Source organism: Chionomys nivalis, chromosome 14, assembly GCF_950005125.1.
Source record: "Chionomys nivalis chromosome 14, mChiNiv1.1, whole genome shotgun sequence".
Classification (NCBI taxonomy): domain Eukaryota; kingdom Metazoa; phylum Chordata; class Mammalia; order Rodentia; family Cricetidae; genus Chionomys; species Chionomys nivalis.
The window spans coordinates 46,959,890-46,974,114 of NC_080099.1; the positions used below are offsets into that span (position 1 = coordinate 46,959,890).

General features: G+C 40.1%; 1 protein-coding gene across 2 annotated transcripts in view; it reads right to left on the minus strand.

The window, feature by feature from the left end:
- Ctnna1 (catenin alpha 1) overlaps nt 1–14,225 on the minus strand; it is a 121,966-nt gene that overhangs the window by 13,951 nt on the left and 93,790 nt on the right. For both annotated transcript variants that reach the window (XM_057788402.1, XM_057788403.1), the window contains 2 exons: nt 5,042–5,134; nt 1,599–1,755 (listed from right to left, as the gene is read on the minus strand). In XM_057788402.1, the coding sequence (XP_057644385.1) occupies nt 1,599–1,755; nt 5,042–5,134 (250 nt within the window). The remainder of the gene's footprint in view (nt 1–1,598; nt 1,756–5,041; nt 5,135–14,225) is intronic.

Consider the following 14,225-nt stretch of genomic DNA (forward strand, 5'->3'; position numbering starts at 1 on the left):
CGCCAGCTAAAAATGAATCTGCTAAAAAATTTGATTTCTCTTTACTGATCTTCTGTTTTATATTAAAATAACCTAAAAAATCCTGTCTGGATCCCACTAAATGCTGATACTGAATCCCTTTTGTTATCTGTTATATGAGAGCCATTTTGATTGTAAGATATTTTACTTTACTGTAAGAAAGAATGAAAATTCCTGGAAACAAAGCCTGGTAAACATATCCAACCTAGTTTTAAAAAACTGTAGGAATGTAGTATTTATCCAGAGGGGGCTTTGCATTTAGATTTCCAAATTTGTTGTTTGCTTAAAAATGTGCTATGAAGGTGGAATGTTTTTCCCTAAACCTATGAAAAAGAATAATTCCATACTTCATTGGGAAAAACAACAGAAGGCCAAGATTTCCCAAAAAGGCCATTGCTGCATTTTTGGCACCTGCAACAATGTGCTCGCGAATGAATTTTTTGTTTTAAAGTGGCAGCATCTGCAGCTTGGTAGTTCTGAGGCAGCATGGTTTATATTTTACCCTGTCTTCCTGCAGTTAACATACAACCTACCCCCGACTTTCTCAAATTAAGCCAAAAAGAAAACTACCATCTCGAGTTCATGCAAAGACAGGGACACATTGGTATGCAGAACACAGTGTCACCCTTAAATAGGTCACTGCTGGAGGACTGTGCTGTGCATGTACTTAAGTTCTGCTTCTCTTTCAAGCCCCATTGCCACTCACATCTTCCACATTCCAGCCTGTGGTTCCCTGGGGTGACAGGTAGTTTCAGCTCTACAAGAACCCAGTCACTAAAACTGCCCACAGCCACTAGCCTCAGGAAGCCTGGCATTTCCAAGGAGAAGACACAGCCAGGGGCAACGGAGGCCCTGTTAATAGAGAATGCATTTAGTGTTACTCAACTCTAAGGAGATAGGATTGAAATTTATTTCTGTGAGATAAACACTAAATTGCATTTGACAGACATGTTCTATATGAATGCAATTTACTATGTCATTACCAGTTTATGTTTATATAATGAAATCAACTGTTTTTGTGACGTGAATTACTCAGATTTATTTTTTTCAAGTTCATAATTAAATGGCACTTAAATATTTCCTCTCTGTTTTCTCTCTCTGCATCAGACAGACACAGTCTTTGGGGAAGTAGTCAGGTACACTATGATCACTTCTGACAGACAGAAGCTTTCCAAGAGCATTCTCTACAATAAACTAGCTGAGAGGTTCCTTCTGAGTTTCATGGGCTCATAATAAATGACCAGCAGTACCAAGACAAAGGTCTAAACTCAAATATCAAGAGAGATGGATAATTATATGCTACACCGGTCACAGCCAGAGGGTCTCAGTCTATACCAGCAGTGAAAGGTTTTGCTAGTCCAGTAACTAATTCTTCCAGGATGAACAGCAGCCCCACCGTGAGGAAAACAGCTCCAGTTCCAACTCCCCCTGCTCTGGACACAGGTCAGAATGTCATAAAACTGGAAACCAGCATGTCATTGAGAGAATTTACTCTCAATGACCAGATTTGAAGGTGTTTTGTCTGTGATTATGACTTGGACAATAACTACACATGCCATTCTAGGGAACCATTTCATTACCTGAGACAGCCAAGAAGTCATCAATGGAAGTAATGTCATCAACAGCATCTGTGAGAACACGGACTTGTTTTTCCCATTGCTCTTTAAAAAGATCCATGTTCTCTTGGGCCAGTTTACTCTGTGGCTTTGCTGCTAAGGCCAACGCAGCATTGATGACCTGCAGAAGACATTAATGCACATCACTATCTCAAAGTCACTCAAATCAATCACATGGGGTGATCTGGTTAACAGAGCAGGAACAGCTGGCTCCCTGTCACTAGGAAACATAACACCATGTGCTCCACCATAACTAGTACAAAGAGGAAATACTCAACAGCAGGCCTTAGACTTTAACACCAAAACAGTTTGATTTGGAAACAATAGGCAGCTATAAACAAATAAAGGCTCCTTCTAATTTCTCTAATCTGTGAAGGCAATTCTATAATTTTTGACATTAAATTTCAAGCTTTTTCTTAAAAACCTCAATCATACAAATATACCATCAAAAATAATATAATTAAAATTATAGGCCACATTTGATTAACTACCCTGGTTCCTTCTTTTAAATATGCCAGCATCAATAAGTATATATTAATACATTGTTCAGTGTTCCATTTTATAGGTATCTCATGTTACTCTCCTACTGTGGGATATTTAGGGTCATCTCAGTTATCCATCACTATTACAAAAGTAGTCAATAATGTCCAATAGTATATAATAATGACCTGTATCTGAGATGCCAAACTTACCCCAATTCATTCATAATAAAGGTATTGTATTCCAATTCCAAGGACTTTTTTCTTTTGTCATCTTAACACAGGTGTAGCTGACTTATAACAACTTCATATATATATATAATGTGTGTGTGCTCATGAGTATAGATATAGGGCTTGGGACATAGCTTCCTGGTAGAAAGCTTGCCTGGTATGTACAGGGATCCAACCTCAGTATAGCATACACATACAAATATTTAACTGAGAGACAGTTTATAATTCATACAATTTATCCATTTAAAGCACAGAATTCAATGACACAATAGTTACAATGATACCACATTCAGCTTTACCATTTTTTTACTCCAAAAATAAGACTTCAAATGTATTAGCAAGCGCTCCCCATTTTCCTCTTCTCTCCTTATCCCCATCTTCTAATAACTATTAAGTTATCACCACCACCCAGAAAAGTACAAGGGTGCACACGGTTGTCTTCTTTCTCATCTCAAGAGTAAACCACCTTGTCTTGAGCCATTAACTACAATGTTACCGATCTTCATTTTTTCACAGATATCCTAAACTAAGCTAAGGGAGTTTTCTATGATTCCTAGTTTTTGAGCATGGACTAGAGGTACTTTTCTTTTATAGATGTCAATAGTTTCTTAACTTGGGTACCGGGAAACAAACTTGGGTCTTTTGCAAGTGCAGTCCCTACTTTTACTTGCTGAGCTGTTATCTCGAGTCCCACCCCCTTCGAACTCATTCGAACAACCTCTCTTCACTGTCTTCTGCAAGTTCATTTTCATACTACCCATTTTTCACTACAGTCGGTGAATGTATGAAAGGATCTGAAGAGTTCCTTCTCCAAAAGATACACAGAAAAGGGTTGGGTAATCACAGGAAAAACAGTCTTACCACCCTTGGTCATCAGGGAAATGCCAATGGGGTCTCTTGCAACTTATCTAGATAACTAAAGAGAGAGAAACAGCCCACATTGTCCAATTTGTATTTATCAATACTCAAGTTGCCCAGCTCTGCACGTATAAAGACTAATCACCCTCAGGAAAGGCCTTTTACTCAGGTCATACCCCTAATACCAAGGATGGCTTGGGAACTGTCTGAAGCTCAGTCTTGAGGTCCATCTTAAGTGACACTGCAAAGGACAGAAATAAGCCTTTGTGCAGTGTGCTCATCTGTGACATGGGCCGAGTCACAGGTCCACACACTCCAGCATTTTCATTAGGATCAACTAGACTCTCCCTGTGGTTTTTTCCCTAGGCTTTAAGATCATTTATATAAATACTCTTGGTAGGTGTGATCAGCGTATGTTACCATCTGTTTCTGAAGATATGTGGAAGCATTGTCGCTTTTCAAGCATTTTAAAATGAAACAGAGAACCAAAGATATTAAAGTGTTGGGAGGATAAAATGGCAAACTTGAGAAAAAGTATAATCTTTAGAATCTACCCTAAATTTTCTTTCATTCAATTTGGTCAGCCTGAAAGTAGATTAAATCTATTGTGTTAATTATGTGCACAGTAATCAGTCTCGTGCACATTTTATGACTGTATAAAGACTGTCTATCAGTCAGCGGGGGTTGGTAGCTGGTCCATCACAGCAGTCTTGGGAGGTCTTTCACATGAAAGAGCCACAGTGACAGTGTCACAGCACATTTAAGGTTGCAGACTTTACACAGAAATCTGATGCCTGCAGCCTCTGGCCATTACTACAGTTCCTCTGCATGCCTCCCTTTGTCTACGGCTACTGTCGGTTTGGCAGGACACGCATAGAGGTTAACGTAAGTCTGAGACTAAGCTGTGCGTGGTCTCTGTCTGGAAAAGCAGAAAGGTAACCTCTTCCATCAAAACACCACCTAAGAGCTTGGGAATCCCTGAGTGGCAGGGAGAATTCCCTCACAGACTGCAAGTAACACTGAACACTCAGAAAAACACTAACCAGTGCCAGTGAGGGCTCAGCAGCTAATGGTACTTGCTGACAAGGCTAGTGACCTACAACACAGTGGTAGAAGAGACACAATTCTCACAAGCCGTCCTCTGTCCTCACACCATGAGTACATGGAACACGTGCTAGCACACACAAATAAATAAGTGAAAAATAGAAAAAAACATTAGTTGTTTCAAGCACTTCAGAGATTTTCTAGCAATACACTTAACCCAGCCCAATTACCTGTCTTTCCAAGTGTCACTATTACAAAGAAGTTTAGGCTTTACTTCAGCGGCTGGTTCAATCTGGTTACTATTACTATCTGCAGCAGACACTTCAGTAAAGCAGACGAGATGCTCTGTGACAGTAGTGTCACAATGGTGCACAGGCTGGCCGGAAAGATGCACACCACACACAACATATGCACACAATGCCATACGTGTGGAAAACAGAAGAACTTGTGGAAGTCTGTTTTCTCTTAACCACCACATAGGCCCTGGCAATAGAATCAAGGTCATCAAACTTGGCAGAACTGAGCCTCTTGATGACCCCTCCTACACATTTTAAATGAAAGGCAAGGACGCAGTAGAATGAGATAAAGAGAAAATGATACTTAAATTTATTCAAGCAATGTGGTTTATCTGTATCAGTATTCTATTTAAAATGAAAGGAAGGAAGGAAGGGAGGCAGGGAGGGAAAGAAGGAAGGAGGGAAAAAAGAAAAACAGCAAAGCTAATAAAATATCAACTCACACCCACTCCACTGAAATCCATGCTGGAGATACTATAAGCTTGTTGGCTATATTTACCTGAGGACAGAGTGCTTCTAACTGGCTTGCAGACATTCGGACAAGCTTTACACCTTCTTCATTATTGGAGATTGAACAGGCCAAGTTGGCAACCTGCAAGAGGGAAGGACATAGAAATGCCTATAAGCATTTTTCTCTTTGACTGGAAAACAGGCTAATTCCTACCTCTTTTTCTGGCCTTCCCAGAACAGAGAGATACCAAAAGCACCAAGGAGCTTCACTTCTCAGACTGATTATCAGTTTATTAGGATACATTTTTAACTGTAAGGACCTCACAATGTTATATTGTAGGCTCATATCAGAAGAGGTAGCTCCAAGCTTTGAAGGAGCTCCAATCTGCCTAAACAGTCATTATGTAACAAAACCAAGAAACACCAAGGAAGGAACTGTTAGTATCCACAAATAATAAATTTTGTAATTGTTCTTGAAAGGAAGAAATTAAAACTCCAAATTGCTGTTCTCACTGTCATATGTGGAAATATAAGTTAAGTTTTATTTGAACACAGATCAACTAAGAAGATTTTTAAAACACTGTGAAGGTGATATTAAGATGGACCCAATGACCTGGATGTCTTAGCACATGCCTTTATTCCCAGCACTTGGGAGAGGAAGAGGCAGGTGGATCTCTGTGAGTTTGAGGTCAGACTGGTCTACAAGAGCTAGCTTCAAGACAGACCCCAAAGCTATTGAGAAACCCTGTCTCAAAGGAAACGATGATACGCTCCACAGACATGAACACAAGCCCCTTCAACTGTTCTTAGAGGACACTGGTGCTGGACTTTCTTGTCTGGCAGGGTTTACTTTAATGGAAATCTTTCCCTTCCCTCCCAACACTTTCCATGGCACAACCAACTTAACCAGAAATGATTTTTACAGGCTGTGTCAAAGTCCAGCTTGCAAGGACTCAGGCTACACTGAGAACACAGTTCTTCAGCGACATGTGTCTGCCGCCACATGGCCTGCTACCACCACTTGGGGACCTACAGCATCTCTGCTGCCTACTGCCACCGTGGATCCTGCAGCATTTTTAATTTTTCCATTACAGTTAATGTCAGAGAAAACAAGTGCGATAGCAAAAACATTTGATTTTAAATGAACACATGCACAGGAAAAATTTTTACTATTATAGCTATTGTTGGCAGTATTACAGTTATGACTACCAGCTATTAAGCACCAGAATCCTATTATACTTAATAAGGAAAAAGAGAAGTAGCAAGCAATTTCAAAATAAAAATTGGGAAGTGACCTCTGATATTCCCAAACCCTTTAAAAAAAAAATCACACCAAGTATAACATTTTAGATCCTAGAAGCTTATAATTCCACCCTCTGTTGTCAACTTGACCTGACAGATCACAATCTAGAGACTGTCATTTGTTTAAACTCACCATAAAATATCAGAACACATTTAAAAAAATAAACTTAAAGCTTAAAGCTCAAAATGTATTTTACGCCAGGGGTGATGGCGAATTCCAGTAATTGGTGTGCATTAGAGGATTACAGGATTGAGAACAATCTGGGTTATCAGAAGACCTTATCTCAAACCAAATCAACCACCCAAACTACAAAAAAACTCCAAAGAGGGAGTTTGGTGGTGGTGGTGGTGGTGGTGGTGGGAGACACACAGACACACAAAACTGCAAACAGCCCCACCCCCTGACCTCTCTAGTGGTTCTTAGAGGTCAGTAACAGGGATTCCCTCACAGCACCAATAATTCTATTTCAATTTACACCATCTTAATTTTTTAAATCTTATAACTCACACGTTTTCGAAATTTAGACATAAAGGACTATATTCTTGATTACAAGTGAGATACAAAATAGTAAGGAGTAAGGCCATTTTAATGGCTGAATTCTTTAAGTCATTTGTTTCCTGATACAAATCCTAAAACAAAGGCTATGGACAATGTATCCTTTGTTTTAAAACATTATTCTAAAATGTTGATGGTGTACTATGAGAGCTTTAATGCTCAAGAGGACAGTGTTTTAGAAGGCCTGGGAAGGGAAGTCTTTTCTGGCTGAATAAGCTTCAATGCCCCTCCAGGATTACTCACTTCCCTTCTCAGGTCACAAGTGTGCACATCAACATCTTCACCAGAGCTCTCTGAGAAGCAAGCCTGATCTGGCTACCATGAAAGGGAGTAAGGAAAGGGAAATCCTTCATACCTCTTACTGAGGAAAATCTGCACCTTTAGATTTGGAACAGCAGTTGATATAACTTTAAAAAATTAATCTGTCGGGGAGACAGCTCAACTCAGTAGTTAAGAATAGCACTGACAGTTTGAGTCCCAGCACCTACATGGCTCACAATGGTGTAACTCTAGTTGCATTGGATCTGACACCCTCTTCTGGCCTCCACTGGCACCAAGCATGCACATGGTACACAGACATACATGCAGACAAAACACCCATTCCTGTTAAATAATAAAATCAGTGTCAAGTCTTTAACTTGACAGGCATAGTAGTACCCTTTAACCCCAGGAGCAGGGGGCTAAGGCAGGAAGATAAGGAAATCCAGGCCAGTCTAGGCTACATAATAAAAAACCTGTCTCAGATCCCTGGACCTAAAGACGCAGATTTAAATCCCACCTAGGCAGGAAGATAAGTCCAAAACTAGCCTGGGCAACTTAGTAAGACCCTATTTTTCAAACCTTTTTAAAAATATTTTTATTTTTTAATTTTAAGTGCATTGGCATTTTGTGTGCATATGTTTGTGTGAGGGTATCAGCTCTTGGAGTTACAGACAGTTGTGAGCTGACATGTGGGTGCTGGGAATTGAACCCCTGGTCCTCTGGAAGAGCAGTCAGTGCTCTTTTTTATTTGTTTTTTTTTTTACTATTATTATTATTATTGTCATTATTATTATTATTATTACTACTACTACTTTAAAAATACCAATCCAAATTCCTACTCCCTCCTCTCCTCCCACTTCCTCCACACACCTCCCACCCCACCCCCTCCAACCTAAGAGAGGGCAAGGTGCCCTGCCCTGTGGAAAGTCCAAGGCCCTCCCTAATACAAGGTATCCATCCAAATAGGATCCCAAAAAGCCAGTACATGCAGTAGTATCACTGTCCGTGGCCCCTCAGCCTGCCCCAACTGCCAACCACATGCAGAGGGACTAGTTTGATCCCATGCTCATTCAGTCCCAGTCCAGTTGGAGTTGGTGAGCTCTCATTAGCTCAGGCATATTGCCTCATTGGGTGAACCCCTCATGGTCTTGACTTCCTTGCTCATGCTCTCCCTCCTTCCTCTCTTCAGCTGGACCTTGGAAGCTCAGTCCAGTGCTCCGATGTGGGTCATTGCCTCTGTTTCCACCTGTTGTTGAACGAAGGTTCTATGGTGATATTTAAGATAATCATCAGTCTGACTACAAGGCAAGGCCAGTTCAGGCCCCCTCTCTATTGCTTAGGGTCTTAGCTGGGGTCATCCTTGTGGATTCCTGGGAATTTTTCTAGAGCGAGGTTTCTTGTTAACCCCATAATGGCTCCCTCGATCAAGATATCTCTTTCCTTGCTCTCATATCTGTCCTTCCTCCATCTCGACTATCCCATTCCCTCAAGTTCTTCTCAACCCTCCCCTTCTCTCCTTCCTTCTCCCCGCCACCCACCATGCTCCCAATTCTGTCAGGTAATCTTGTCTGTTTCCAATTTCCAGGTGGGTCTATATATGTTTTTCTCTGGGTTCACCTCATTACTTAGTCTCTCTAGGATCATGAACTATAAACTCAATGTCCTTTGTTTACAGCTAGTATCCACTAGCTGAGCCATCTCTCCAGCCCCATTTTACAAACCTTTAAAAAGTAAAAGAAAAGGGTATGTTTTTTTTTGGGGGGGGGGGGGGTCACTCTGGTAGAGTGTTTACCTAGTAAGTATGAGGTCCTAGGTTCAATCCCCAGTATAGTAGTGGTATGTATCAGGGGGATCTTAAGAGAATCTGAAATCTGAATAAAAAAAACACAAACAAGAAGCATGGGAGCATTTAGCCCCGACAGGAAGACTGAGGCAGGTTCTACTAATAAAACAGCGCGTATGTGGCATCAAAACAAAAGAGGAAAATACAGAATGTAATCAAAAAAGAGTTAGTAATAGAGAACAGAGCAGATGAACAGGGTTAAGAATTAAGGGAGAATGAATGGGGATTAAGAAAAAGAAAGGGGAAACTAATGGCACGAACGAATCCACCTATCAGTACTGGTAATCAGTGCTCTCAATTCTTTCATTTCATTTCAGGGCACACACTGGAGAGCTCCTCACATCATATGACCTTGCCATTAAAGAATAACAACTGTCCTATATTTATTAGTAAGATGTTGAAGATCAATCATTAGATGCCTCATATACAAATCTCATAAAAGGATTCTTTCTGAAATAAGTCTTAGGAAAGACTTACGTCCCAGGGGGGGAAAAAAATCAACATGAATTTCTCAGTCTACATGGTTGTTTAACACCCCAACCCCAGTAGTTCAGTAAGAAATCCAAACTCTTGCAAGACAATTATACTGCCTGCTACTCTTTACTTGGCTCTAGCTTTCCACATAACTTCATCATATATAGTTTTGTTCAAAATAAGTCATGCTAATCTACTTTTAGGGAGAATAAGAGTATAAAAAAGTATCACTAGTAACAAATACAAAACAGTATTTATAACAGTGAATTTACTTAAATGACAAATTATTTTTAAAGTTCCCTACTTCTAATCTACCAGCAAATCTAGAAAAGGTGCCGCATTAAACATGGGATATTACTAGTCCCATCTCCCTGTGAGGGCCCACAGAGCTGTTAGCCTGTTCTTCATGGACTGGAGGTTAGAGAGTTTGAGCTTATTTTTGCTCTCTCAAAGTTGTTGACAACAGGTGTGGCTACAAACAAGAGATGCTGACCTAGGATGTGGTTAATCAGTATTTTGAGTGCAGTGGTGGGTCTGTTCCACCTGGACCAAAGGTCGGAGAATTCAAGTCTATTCCTTATTTCATCTTAATGAAGTCTGTTGCCTCCCCGCTCCCCCTTTGAAGTAAAGTATGCGTGTGGAAGAATAAACACAGTGAATTCAGTATTCACTGAATGTCCTTCCCAATGCTGTTCTGTGTTTGTCTCTTATTTCTCTTTTCCTTTTGCTTAATAATTCTAATTCTCACTCTCCTACCCTGGAACGTATGAGTTTTGTCCAAGCTGGCTTTCGGCATCTCTCAATGAGAAAGATGGGAGTCCCTACATTCTTTGGGTCTTACTATACATTTCTGGTTGGCCTGGAACTTACTATGTAGACTGACCTAGCCTGAAACAGATATCTGCCTACCTCTACCTCTACCTCTACCTCTAAGTATTGGGATTGAAGGTCTGAACAGCCATGCCTCACAGGCCTATTATCTGTACTGAAACATAGCCAAGGTTGGGCAGAGTGTCCCTCAGCCACTCCTACCACTCTCCAAGAGAAAAGAAAAATACTGAAGCACCTTAAGAATAGAGTTTCCGAGCCGGGCGGTGGTGGCGCATGCTTTTAATCCCAGCACTCAGGAGGCAGAGGCAGGCAGATCTTTCTGAGTTCGAGGCCAGCCTGGTCTACAAGAGTTAGTTCCAGGACAGGCTCCAAAGCTTCAGAGAAACCCTGTCTCAAAAAAACAGAAACAAAAACCAAACCAAACCAAACAAAACAGAATAGAGTTTCTGGGGTAGTTAAGATGACTGTGTGGGTGGAGGTGTCTGCTGCCTGCCCAGATGACTTGAGTTTGATCTAAGGTCCCCAACTGGTAAAAGAAAAAAGCATCACTGCTGCCAAGTTTCCTTCTAACTTCTAAGTGTGCCCTAGCATGTGCATCCACTCTCCTACACAAAGTAAACAGACAGGAGAAGGAAGGAAGAGTGTGTGTGTGTGTGTGGGGGGGGGGGGGGTTGTTTTGTTAACTTGACAAGGTGATAAGTTTGGAGAAAGGAAAGACTGCCCAGGAACAAGTAAGACACCCCAATTTCACCAGAACTTACAGCTCCTGGAAAATATAAGGCTAAACACAAAACACTAAGAATTCCTCTAGAATCCAGGGTCAGAATTCTCTTCAGACATCTCACTTCTTTCATGAAATTCCAACAATTAGAGAAGATGCAAACTTGAGTTTCATATAGAAGCACTGAGAAAAATCACAACTATTCATGTAAGATCAATGTTTAAAACAAATGATTCACAGAGCTTTCAAGAACACTTTGCTCCATATTAACACATACGAATTCACAACAAAAATCAAATATATAATGCAGAGTGTTAATTTTTCATTGGGTCAAAAATACACATTTCAAACTAATACAGCTATACCATATGGCATTCTAACAATGAGAAAACTGGGAGAGAGGGAACCCAATAGTAAAAGAGCTATATTTACTTTGTAATTCTTAATTCACAACACAGCAAATGAGATGCAACCTGAGCAGAGCAATTCACCATCATAAGTATAGTTTAATGCACTATCTGAAGCTGAAGAGACAAGAATACTAAAATACATCTTTCTTGTTTTACTCTCATAAATTATAAATATGAAAAGAGACTAAGAAAAGTAAAAACTACTGATTGCTCCTTAGCTATTAGGATGCGCACAGCTGAAGAGGAAACAAAGGTGGACTAGGAAGGAAGTCATCAAAAAGGGCACACAGATGCTGCATTCATGACAAAAAGGTTAATATTTCTGACAGCAAATAAATTCCCACCTTAGTGTACTTTTAATCAAAGACTAACATAAAGACACCATTAACGGTGCTGGAGAGATGGCTTGTATGTAGAGGTGATCTTATGTGTTGAAGATAATATCCACATAGTGCTACATCTACATTTTGTTCGTTTGCTTGTTTTGTTGTTTCAGACAGGGTTTGTGTAACCCTCGCTGTCCTGGAACTCACTGTGCAAACCAGGCTGGACTTGAACTCACAGAGATCCTTCTGCCTCTCTGTATCCCAAATGCTGAGATTAAAGGTGTGAACCACCACCATGCCTGGCTGAGGAAGTCCACAAATCTTTGCTAACATAATCTTTTTTACTCTCATATATTTTTTTACTCTTTCAATCTATATAAAAATATCTGCTTAGGTGTTTGAAAGCTTATTTCTAGCTAAACAGAATAAACAAAATACTGTTCGACTCTGTCTTTTTCAACTTTTTTTTTAATCTCCAGATTTTTCTCAATTTCACGTCCCCCAAAATCTGATTCAGACTAGAAAGATGGATCAGTGCTAACTGCATGATCATAAGGATCAGGCTTAGGGTCAACTGATAAGCCAGGCATCCTGAAACATATGTAACCAAGGGACCCAAGACCTCTGTGTACGCACAAACCCAAACATACGCACACATACACGCGCGCACACAATGTGCAAGGTACTAGTATAAAGATGACTTTAGAACAGTTCATAATACAGAGCTCAGTGTGTGCCATCTACACACAGCTGAATCAGAGTCTAGATGCTGGTTGAATACAGAGAGAGCACCTGCAAAACACCTATTAACAAGGAGACTGAGAAAGTTCGCTTGTCTAATAGCTATTAGGAACCTAGTATGTACTAGGCATCATTCTACTTTAAAACAACATTATATTAGAGTGGGCAGGGCTAGATAAATAAGAAAATTAAGTAAATCCACTAATTTCAGATAATAAGGAAGGCTATAAAGTACATAAGCTGAGGGGATCTAGCGAAGTCTTTCTGTAGAGGTGACTTTTGGGTAGAGAGTACACTCAGGCCTGGAGAAGGAGACCTATAGTCCTGTAGGACTGATAGGACACTTCATGAGTTATGGCTACTACAGTTTCAGACTGTATCGCTGTGTCTCTAGAAGCCATGGCAGAGGTAGATGAGAAAAGTCCTGAAGCAAAGGAATGACATGATCTGATTTAAGGATCATACGGGACTGGCTTTCTTCTTGGAAAACAAGCTAGACAGGAATCAAAGTGCAAGCTAAATACCCGTTAGAAGCTGCTGCAGAAATCCAACACATGATTGTTTTCCTATAGACATGATCACAGAAATTAAACAATACTTGCAAATCTGTTTCTCAAACTGACTTTTAATGACATGAAAAACTGGACAGGACAGTAGGGAAATCTGCTCTAGGAAGAATACAGAGTGCATATATTCACAGAGAAACTGCTAGGACAGACTTTATATAATTATCTCATGCTCAATACTGAAAGGGACATGAGGGGAACAGTGTAGACCTGTCCTATCTAGATGTCTTAGCAAGATAAAAATCAAAGGATTCTTGACTGGCCGAAAGTCCAATTATACACAAGACCTGTTCGATCAGGAGATTTCCAATGGTTAAGTTGAAAGGTTCTATCTTATGCTTTATCTCAGACAACATATTAAAAAACATCAGATTAGATGAAAGGAGAAATTATATATACATATATTATATATGTATATATATATATATATAAACAAAGTAGAAGAGATAGAAGAAATGACACACATTTGGAAAGTTGACAATATAAAGAACAACGGCAGCAGCAATTCTGACAAAAGATTAGACAAGATCTAAGTTTACACTGACAGTATCAAAACTACACCCAGAGCCAAATACCCACTTGCACTCACACTGACAGGTGGACCTGATGTCACTAAGGAGCAGGTCCCTCTGTAGGGAAAACCTAGGAGCTCTAGCTGACTGTAAGCTAAATGGGAATCTCAGCACATAGCCATCACCCAAAGGCCAAAAATCATCCAGTGATATAATGGTGAGCCAATTTCCAGAACGATGAAAGCCTTGGCTGTTGCCTTACCATGTTTACTGTCCCTAGAGCAGGTGTTCACTGAGAGCTGCACTTGAATGGAGGATACTCAGGGAAAAGCTGTGATAAAGAGAGCTCCCAAAAAGTCTGGAAACCATCTAGCACTGGACAGCAGAGACTTGTGAAATTTTCAGTAGTGATTTAAAAAAACAAAAAGGTGAAATACATTTTATCTAAAGCTGTTACCATTTGAATATATAATAAATGAAACAAACCAATGTCATTGTTTTCAAACTACGTATTAAAGCATGTATTTTATACTGAAAGTAACCTCAACTCACAGGTGTGAACAGCAAGAACATGGACGGGGTAGAGTGGATGACAGCTTCCCTCTTGTAACAGGCAGAGAGGAAACTCCACAAGTAGCATATACTGTCTTTGACGACAGTGAGTTTTCTCTGACTGAAAGGCTGAAGGAG